The sequence below is a fragment of the Nestor notabilis genome, unplaced genomic scaffold (assembly GCF_000696875.1).
Source record: "Nestor notabilis isolate BGI_N333 unplaced genomic scaffold, ASM69687v1 scaffold13223, whole genome shotgun sequence".
NCBI lineage: Eukaryota > Metazoa > Chordata > Aves > Psittaciformes > Psittacidae > Nestor > Nestor notabilis.
In genome coordinates this window covers 48,585-59,022 of record NW_009920686.1, presented here as the reverse complement: position 1 = coordinate 59,022, position 10,438 = coordinate 48,585, and the positions used below count along the sequence as shown (strand labels likewise).

The window sequence follows — 10,438 nt, the reverse complement described above, 5'->3', positions numbered from 1 at the left end:
TTAACAGTATCAACAAATTGTACTACATTTTTAATTCACATAGTTTTAAAACATTATTTCTTATACAGGATTCATTAGCAATCTCACAATTTAGCAAGGCAGTTGAAGGAAGACTACTTTTATAAGTGTGGGAATACTTTATTTGGTTTCAGGTTCTGTTCCTTTTCTGTGCAGGCTGAATGAGAAATGCATGCCAGAAAGGATCTGGACCTTCTGTAAATTTGTTTTAATGCGACAAGCTTAAAATTTAAATTTTGTGGTTGCCTACCAAATACCAAGTGTTGCTTGAGGTGAGTAAACTCAGTGGGACTGAGGCTTTTTTCTTCTATAAATGTATTGCCAAAAAATCAAGAGTGTGTAGCAGCTCACCAGCTATGCTGTGTGTACTGAATCCCAACATGCACTCAGGTCTTTATTGAATTATATGCATTACAGATGGTCCCTGCTCCAACAAGTGTATAGTCCTTGACAAGCTGAAAGAAATTCAGACATAATAAATATTAAATCTGAAACAATGTTTTCTGGTGTGTTAGAGAAAGTATAGCAGGGTCTGCTTGGTTTGTCCTTTATTTTTGCTAAATAAGTCCTTAGCTGTGTTAGGAGGAGAATAATAGCTTTTTGGACTATTTGTGGAGTGCTATCCTTTTAAATACAAGGGACTGTGAAATAAGAAGTACACAGGTGCTGGTTTGAGAATAGCACATTCAGTACAGCCTTCTGATAGAAGTCACACATCCTTAGAGGAGCTAAAGTTGTTCATAAGGAAAGGAATCTTACCAGGTTTCCTTTCAATGTTTTAGTTAACTTCATCTTACTTTAGTGGTCAGGAACTTTATTACAAAATGACTTGTTGATTAATGCATTCACATCTCATGTTAACGGAGTCTCCAGAGTCATGCCATCCTTAATCTTAATGGCTAGATGACTAATAGCTTTGACTATGAGGGTGATCTAATTGTACTTGCATACTTGAGTGAAGCTCAGAGACTTCGTGACATTTGTAAGACTCAGGAAATGGCCCTAAGAGAAGAGAGAATTCTGACTTGTTCAGATGTAACTATTACCTGGAAAACTTTAATTATATATCATAAACTGTAGTAATCATTGCTATTCCAAGGAAAATAAAATAACTGAATCTGTAAGCTTAATTTTAAATAAATAAAGAGATGTTTCCTTCTAGACTGGATGGATGTTGTCTGACATTTAGTGGAAGTGTTAAGTTGTCTTAGTTTCAGTGGAATCTGCCTTAAGCTACAAACTTGTGCTTGTCCCAGGTTTGCTGAAGTGCGGGAGAAAATGAAAAGCTCGTCTTCTATTGTTTCTTTAGGTGTTCCTCTGTTTCTGCAAAGTTGGAAAGAAATTGTAACTTCTCTAAAAAATTAATTCTTTCTTTGTTTTATTTATGGACTTTTTCATCTTTATCTACATGTTTCCATGGTAAGCAAGTCACAATCAACACATGGCATCAGTACCCAATAGCTTGATTGCTACTTGATAAGAAATGAGTGGTGATTTCACGGAACTTAGAAGAGGGTACAGGCAGTTCTGTGCTATAAATGGGGCAAAGAGATTCCTCTGGATCTTCAGAAATTCCAGGGTAAGGAGGAAGAAAAACTCTGAGAACATAGAGAGAGGGGAAAAGTCTGGCTGGGATGAAGAGTGCATATTCCTGGAGTTCACAGCTGTCAACTTGTAAAAAATTAAGCAATTTTAGGGTTTCCTGGAAGAAACCCATGAAACTTGGAGGCATATAAGTAGCAGGTTCTGACCACTCAAATTGTTTTACCCCATCTCCCTAAAACTGAACAGAGTTTAATCCAACAGTCCCTGGATTTAAAAAAAAAAAAAAAAAAGCATCTGTGGACCCATCTTTGAATGTTACTTTGATTTATTTTTTTTTTTTTTAAACTCCTGTTGGGAGGAGTAGAAAGGACAATTAAGTTTGGGTTTTTTATTTGCTGGTGTATTTGATATCAGATGCAATTTTCTCAGTAACATAGCTTGACAAGAGGGTGTTACAGGATCCATACTATTATGAAAACTTGGGCCTCCAGAAGGCAGTTGCTTTAAAAGTGGTGGAACCCAAGCATGTGTCGTGATCTCAGTTTATCTGCTAAAATATTACTTCGTTTAACCAGTCCTCACGGATGACATACACAAGTAATAGAAATCAGCTACAATTATTAAACACGAGGAGGTGCTGGGGAGCATGGCTAGAATATTATTTGTGGAAATGTCAAAACCTACTTAGTGTGTAGTTTTCATGGTTTTCAGATCTTTACATCAACTTCTCTATGATCTCTTGTACTTTGCAAAAACTTGTGCAGTAGTAGCTATTCTTCCTTGTAGCATTGGCTTCTTTACACAGTCACAAATCTTAAGTTGTCTGTATTCAAATAGGAATGTGATTCTGCTTCTATTTTTCTGATTTTGTGTCCTAGAGAACACTTTGTAACAGCAATATACTGTTTTGATGATTTCCCATTCTGGACACTTGTTCATTTGTGTCTCATTATCTTCTTTGAATTGTAGGTACGCTGTCAAAATTCCTTGTTTTACAAGACTCTCCTGCTAAATAATCGTGTACTCAAGTATTTTTGGCTCTTGCAGTTATTGCCTCCTTATGTAGTGGAGTTTTTCACATAGTTTCTTCCTTCGCCTTTTTGGGTTCTAGCCATTTTGCTTGGTAGTTCAGGTTTATGTAAGTAGAATTTTGTGCTGGTTTGGTTTAGTTTTTTGTTTAAGTAGGAATGTCCTATTTGGGTTTTTCTGCGAAGTCCAAAGCTCTTCAGTAAATCATTGTGGGTACTAGTATCTTAAATGTAACAGCATTTGTCTATAGTTCCTCCTGGAAATCCATGTCTTGCCTTGCTAAGCTACTCACAAAATAAATTTCCTAGACATAGTAGCCGTGTGTGGTTGCTGTACCTCCTGTCATTACTGTGAAGAATACCTCTTGCCTCTATCTTAAAGGAGAAAATTTGCTATGTTTTGCCATCTATGAGCATAATAGTTTGGTGTAGGTTCTGATTTGCTGGTACAATTTTAAGAGGAGAAAAGTAAGTCATGCAAGGCAGAGCCTGATATGGTAGATGTTATTATGGCAAAACATATATAGTTTCCTTTTAATATAAATTGATAGGATATATTGTCATGTTTTATTGATGTAGATGGTCTTCTTTAGTACTCATGCTGTATTTGCATGTCCTTCTCTTCTACATAAGTCATTAATGTTTTGTGCCAATGGCAGTCATTCTCTAAACCCTTAGTAACAAAGGGATTTATATCAGCAGTGAAGGGATATGTTCATGTGATACTGGTGAAATAATTTATTTTTTCTAAATTGAGTCAATACTCAAGAAATGTTAATCTGCAAGTAAAACAGACTTCAGCTCAGTGGTCTGGTGTTACCTTTTGGTATTCTGGGTATGCACGTACTCACGAGCACTTCTCTAGCCGGGAATTGTAAAATCTTCTGCTTAAGCTGTTTGGACAGTAAGAACCATAAAAGGCCAAGTGTGATTCATGTATGCTCTTTGGGTGAGACTACAAACACATAAGTATTTTGCACCAGAAGTTGGAGGGATTAAAGTACATGTGTGAAGTGACAGTCAAAGGTAAAAAGTCTTGATCCATGACCAGTTCACATTTGGAGATCAGCCTGGAGTTGTTACTTTGCGTGCCAGCAAAGATAGTTAATTTCATAGCGAAGTGTGTCACGATTTTTCAGAACGCCTTTTTTTTCTTAGCCTTGTCAGAAGTGTTTAAATAGAAGTTGTGCATAGTGACAACTCTTACTTTAAAGTATCATGAATTCCCATAAATTAACCCATATTAATTATAAAGTTATATTTTATTGAAATTGCTGTGCTTTGAAATACAATATTAAATAAAAGAGCGCAGAATAATTGGGGTTGGAAGGGACCTCTGGATGTCATCTTAGCCACCACACCCTGCTCAAGAAGGGCCACATATAACAGTTTACTCAGGACTATATCCTGGAAGCTTTTGAATATCTGTTAAGGATGGAGACTCCACAACTTTTCTAGGCAACCTGTGCCAGTGCTCAGGCACCCTAACAGTGAAAAAGTCATTCCTGATATTAAACCGTATTTCTGTATGTTCATAAGATACCTCTGAGTCTTTTCCAGGCTGAACAGTTCCAGCTCTCTCAGCCTTCCCTCATGACTGGGCTCCAGTCCCATAACCGTCTTAGTGGCCTTTGCTGCACACTGCCAGTAGCTCCTTATCACTTTTATATTGGGGAGCTGAGCACTCGACATGGCTATCCAGGTGTGCCCTCACCAGTACTGAGCAGAGGGGAGGGATCACCTCCCTCGACCTGATGGCAGTGCTTCTCCTAAGGCAGGCCAGAATACCACTGGCATCTGTTGTCTCAAGGGCACATTGCCAGCTTTTGGTCAACCTGGTGTCCACATGAAACCCAAGGTTCCTTTCTGCAAATCTACTTTCCAGCTTTGAAGGAAACCATAATGCTACATATTTTTACTGAAGCTAAGAGGGTCTGTTTCTCATATAGTTCAGGTTGTAATTCCCATTGAAGATCCGTGTTTCTTGATGATGTTGATAGTAAGCTTTATAGTATTAAAACCAATTTGCAGTTACAGTTCAATTGTATTAATTAACATTTCTGAGATCACTGTTACTATTTTTCTGTCCTATATTAAAATAGTAATTTTCAGGATGCAATACAAGTAATAGAATGCTAATGCTTAATATGAATCTAGGAGAGGGAAGACTTGTATACAGCTAGAACTGGGTTAAAATAAATGTAGCGTAACAAGCATGGCAGGGAGGTTGGAACTAGATGATCTTAAGGTCCTTTCCAATCCAAACCATTCTATGATTCTGTAAGACAGCTGCTTTTGTTTTTTAATTTTCCTCCTTCAACTTCTCTTCCCCTTTTTTTCTGGGAAAAATATTTGGGCAGAAAATTCTTAACCTCCGTTCTCTTTTGGATCACTGATGAAAGAAAGGACAAATGTTGTAATAATGTTTGGTATCTTTAATTGGCTTGGTATTACACATCAGAAATACCACAAATTTTCAAAATAATTTATTTTTTATTAAAAAAACATGTAATGATGAAATTACAGTTGTGTTCCTCCCCACAGCCATCGAATGCAGGATTAGTTGCTGAGCTGGAGGTCCCAGACAGTCAAGATCTGTAGAGCGCTTCCTGGGTTTGAACAACAGTTTGGTTATCCAGGTCATAAGTTAGTTTGGGCCCAAGAGCATTACACTGGTATAAACACAGCTTTTGGAGGGAGGAGAGTGCCTTTAAAGCCTGTGGTCAGATTTTAATGCTTGATGCTCTTAAAATAAAGTTGATGGCAGGCAAGAACTGGAAGTCTTTTATCTTCCCTGTCCACTTACGGTTTGTAGCCCTTTGTGTCTGCCACTGGATGCTTTCTCAGGCTTCTTAGCTCATCCAACTCCAGCTTTTGATTTTTGGTACAAGAATCATCTTCATTTGCTAATATTTTTAGAATGAAACTTCAGACAATATGCTATGCTCTCTTAAGATGACTTCATTTCTGTCTCGAGTTTCCAGTTGCCACAACGAAAATCAGGGGGTCTCAGGAAAGATTGGATGTAATACAACAGGTTTGGGCCTGCTGTTGCAGTGCTGCTCTTCATGCTATGTTTCGTATGCTTGTGGTAGCAGTAAAGTGCAGTGCTTAACTGATTGATTTCCCTATTTGGTTGATTTACTTTTGTTTAGTTATTCCTGATAGAGCTGCTACACATGCAAGAGTAAGTAAAAATGTTAGGTTGTAGGTGTGGTGCTGGAAAGCACTGGAGCCTTGTGTGCCCTTTTTCCCACAGCTAAGCTACATCAGCAGTTCAGCAATTTGTTCCAAAATTCCCATATGTAGACAGGGGCTAAAATGCTTACAGATAAAAGCATTTTGGTAGCACCAGCAGTGTGACAGGCAGATGCTGTTTTGTTTGCAGAGGATTCTGGAAATGGAAATCACTCTTAAGTCCTGCTGCTGATTTGTGGCTAATTGCAAACCAGCTTGTATTGTTACTAAAAATAACTATTGTTGCCAATTGTGAGTCCCTGTAGAATTTAAGAAATAATATTAAACAACAACAACACAAAACTAAGCAACCTTTTCATAGTCTTTGGCATTGTTGCAAGTACAGTAATGAATTTGTCTAGTTAATTTACAACGTGGTTCTCGGGAAAAAAACTATTGCCATTTAAGAGGTTATTCATTAGGTACTACCTGTTGGGGAATTTTATTTTGGCTCTTGTGCTAATGTAGTGGATTTGACGGTAATTTCTAGAATATTTGAAAGAGTAAATCTTGTTTAAAACAGTTTAGAAAATATGGAAGCAAAACACAAGAATGTTAAGTAAACCAGACTAGGTGGCTCTGTATAGGGAAGGGGGGGAAAAAACCCCAACACTGACAGAAGTGTTGTGGCAAATGAAAGTAGCAAAGGCATTGAGGTATGATATGTATCCTCCATCTTTGCTTCTCCTTAGCAATCCTTGAGAAGAAAATGGATGTGGAGTGTAAACTTTCATTCTAAAAAAATTAAATCTGTTACAGTTCAAATTTTTCATGTAGCCTGGGTGATGTTCTGTGGTATCCCTAAATGGTGTTTAACTGAACTGCAGTCTGTTGGTATGCAAAAGAGATCACTAATATTCAGATTTATGACCAGATTTATAGAATGAATAACTTCTAAGGTAAATTGGTGGTTCACTTGAGTGGAGAATAGCAAAGAGTGTGTAGGTTTAACTAGTTGCTGCATCCTATTTCTGTTTCACAGGAAAGTCCCAGTGTCCTCAGTTTCTGCCAGAAGAGGCCTCTTAACCTGAGGCAAATGAGATAAAAGACTTTCTGTGTCTGAAGTGTACAGCTACAGTCTGAACTTATCTCTGACTGAAATACAGTAATAGAGACCAATGAACGATTCAATTTTCAGTAATATTATTAAGCACCAAGATATAGCCATTTTTATTTGCAGCTATTAGAACTGATAGATGCGTACAATGAAGGATTGTTTTTTTTCTTGATTATATTTGTCTGCTGTGTGGGAGAAGTTACTAAAAGATGTTGGTACAGAAATGGTGAGAAACATTGACTGAACTGTCATTTTAACTATGAGGTTTAGGGGGAGGAGGAGGAGGCTGATTTTTTTTGCTTGGAGGGAGCAAACAAAGTCTCTACAAACAAAATTCACTTGCCTATAAACTAAAATTAGATAGTCTTGTTTTATTTCCCATTTTGCAAGCCGTTATGCATTTAAGCTGTAGATGCTTTCAGCAAATTTCTGGTTTTTATATATATATATATATGTGAATCATATGTGTGAATCATGTGTGTGAGAACGTAATACATTAAGTACGCAAAGAAGCCTACCTTCAGTTATTTTGGGACATTTTGGAAAATAAAAAAAAGTAAAGAAGTGATCGCTTTAAAATACAACAGTTTGATGAATGGTTATATCACAAATAATTTTGTACAGAAGGAACTTTTTCCTTTTCTAATGTTTCCTGTTCAGTCCTTAAATTTGATATTACTAATGCTAATTGGCATAAATACTTAAGCCCTCAATCAGCAGTGTGTTGCAAAAGATACTGTGAAGCTAATTCCTTTTAAAGTGTTGGAATGTTCATTCATGGACTGTTGCATTCACACAGTAAACCATACTTCGAATGCAGGATCTTATAACATCCTTGGTAAACCATGGGGCTTTCCAGCTGATGTAGCAGCAAATTCATAACCAAAGCTAAGGTGTGTCATTTATTTTAAAAGAAATAAAATAAAACCTGAGAGGGTGAATGTCATCAAAACCTTTTTCCAAGACTCTGGAAAAGGAATTTGGCTTTTAATTAGTGAAGTAATAACCACTTGTTTATTTTATAAAAATGCTAAATCATGGAAAAAGCTGTGAAATTGTAAAATGCAAATGATTTTCCACACACTGCAAATACAGGAGAGAACCAGTTAGTAGATACTGCAAACAGTAAGTTTTAAGTAGCTGTAACTGGTTTTGTTGTCAAACCCCATGGCGTGTGTGTCCTGACCTACACTTGCAAAGGACGGGTTATGCGTGTGGGGAAGAGGGAGGGAGGAACGAAGGGAAGCGGGGTTTCTAGCTAGAAGCCTGTTCTTGTTTAGATTGCAGTGGCAGAAGGCCTGACCTCTTTCTGCTTTCTTGTTCTCTTTTCTGTGCAATTTCATGGTAGCTGACTGGCTTCATGATTAGTCTAAAATAAATCAGGAGTTGATTCTTACTCTCTTCCCACCCCTGGCCCTGTCTAGCTAGATCACTGACTGTAAAGTTTTTAGATGAATACCAGTTTTGACTCTGAGGAACAACATTTTCTGGTTAAGTTTTTTTAAAAGGAATTGCATGTAAGCTCCAAGAAGTCCTAATGAAGGCATAAAAATACAGAGGAACATTTTTTTAGAGGATTGTCTTAGTCTGGTTTCTTCTAGGTGACTGTTAAAGAAGGATTGAACCTCCACAGTATTACCATGATACTGGTTGTGGGTTTGTAGTTTTTTGTTGTTACTTTGTTTTTTGTTTAACTACATTTAGCTGGGTTTTGTTTATGGAAAACTAATTTCTTCTTTTGCATCTCTTCCAGTAATAGTTATGCACGAGTGCGAGCTGTGGTGATGACCCGGGATGACTCAAGTGGTGGATGGTTACCACTTGGAGGGGGTGGACTAAGCTGTGTCACCGTCTTCAAAGTCATTCCCCAGGAAGAGAATAGCTGTGCTGATTTTCTTATCCATGGAGAACGACTCAGGGATAAAACGGTAACAATTTATATCTGTTTAATGTTCCTATTAAAACTATATAGGACGTAAGAGTGTATGTTTGTTTATTGTTGCCTGTGGACTAGAAAGTGAATTTATAGTCTCAGCCTAATGCTGTTGCTAAGCTTTTGTCCATGTCAATGATTATATACCTAAAGAGCCAGTTATTTGGTTTAGGTGTAGTACCATGCATTTCTAGAAATAAGCACATTGATATTTTAGAAACTTTAGAAGATACTTCCTGTTCATTGCAGATTTCCATTCATTTGGGGAAACATTTTGCTGTTCAGGTGTTTTTTCCAATGGAGGGTTAAAGTTAAAACTTCTTGTTAACCTGTTTATACACCGATGATACTGTGTTTAATAGGAATGCTGGAAAATGAGAACTTGTTAAAAACACAAATTTGGAGGAATTCCTCAGTAATGATTCAGTTATGGAATTTGGCTATGGCAAAAAGTAGCCATTGTACATGAAAACAACTTTTGTATTGGATAAAAGCATGAAGCTGACAGGCTCAAGAATTGATCTGGTTTGACGAAGACATAGACAGTACTTATTTATGATCTACATTAAATGAAATACCAGAAACTTGCCTGAAATAGCCTCACAAAAGGAAACCTGGGGTAAGATCACAGCCATTTCTATATGCAGACCTATCGAAGACAAAATTAGCTTACTAAGGCTTGCTTGGCTACTCATGTGCAAATAGGTTTCTGATGGGGGCGTGTCTTACTGTGGAAACAGAAGTGAGGAAAGCACAAAACCTCCATCTTAATGGCTTCTATCAAGAACTTACTCTTTTCTGCCAATAATCTATGACTCCTATATAAGCTTAAAGGTAGAACTGCTTCTTATACTGTATTGATTGATCCTTTCTTACGCATACCAGTTTCTCTTGAGGCAGGACTGCTGAGTTTTCTGCCTTACAGTGGCTGTTGTAGGAAGAGAGCATATAAATAGAAATTCTGCTGACTCAGTTGTTTCAGGGAGGCGTAGTGCCATTAGCAGAGTACCCTGTGTTCCTGCACAACTATGTGCACCTGCAGTTCCTTCCTCACTTTGCAGTAGTTCCCTTTAGAACTTTTTTTAGCCTTACTGAGGCTGTTTTTGAGGGGCTTAATTGCATTTAGAGATACTTGACAGTTTTCTCTTAATTCTTAATACTTTTGACGTTCACAGCTTGCCTTCAGAATCTGAGGGTAATAAAATGCTCAGAACTGAAAGCTGGTTTAATGTTTCTCCCTCATGCATATGAAAATGTCATAGCCATCGGCATCCTGATCTGTTTGCGCTCACTCTTCTGCTTCCCGTGGGCAAGCCTTTTGTTTCCACTGCTGGCAGTAGGCTTTAAATGTCTCTGCACTTCTTCCTGTCCAAAACTGAGCTCAGATTAGTATGAATATGTTTTCCAAACATTGTTGTGAACAGCTGGTTTGGGTGTTTCGGGGTTTTTTTACTGTTGTTGTTTAGTTTGATTCTTTTGTGTGTCCCCTATCCTGTGTCCATCTGTCCTCCCCCCTGCTGCCCACAAATGCGACTAACTAGTCTGTCAGGGCAGATTTTAATCTTAACAGCAGTTTTAGGAAGTTGCTGCTGGATGTCAGTTCCTCAAAACCATAGGATA

The 10,438-nt window shown here is 37.6% G+C and overlaps 1 protein-coding gene across 2 annotated transcripts in view; it reads left to right on the top strand.

The window, feature by feature from the left end:
- The first annotated feature begins 8,636 nt into the window (after window positions 1-8,636).
- SPRED1 (sprouty-related, EVH1 domain containing 1) overlaps window positions 8,637-10,438 on the top strand; it is a 24,627-nt gene continuing 22,825 nt past the window's right edge. The window contains exons 1-2 of one of the 2 annotated variants that reach the window (XM_010010803.1): window positions 8,639-8,715; window positions 8,757-8,813. In XM_010010803.1, coding sequence (XP_010009105.1) covers window positions 8,680-8,715; window positions 8,757-8,813 — 93 coding nt within the window. In that variant the 5' untranslated portion in view covers window positions 8,639-8,679. Of the gene's footprint in view, window positions 8,814-10,438 lie in introns of both variants that reach the window. The other variant, XM_010010804.1, reaches the window with a different exon arrangement.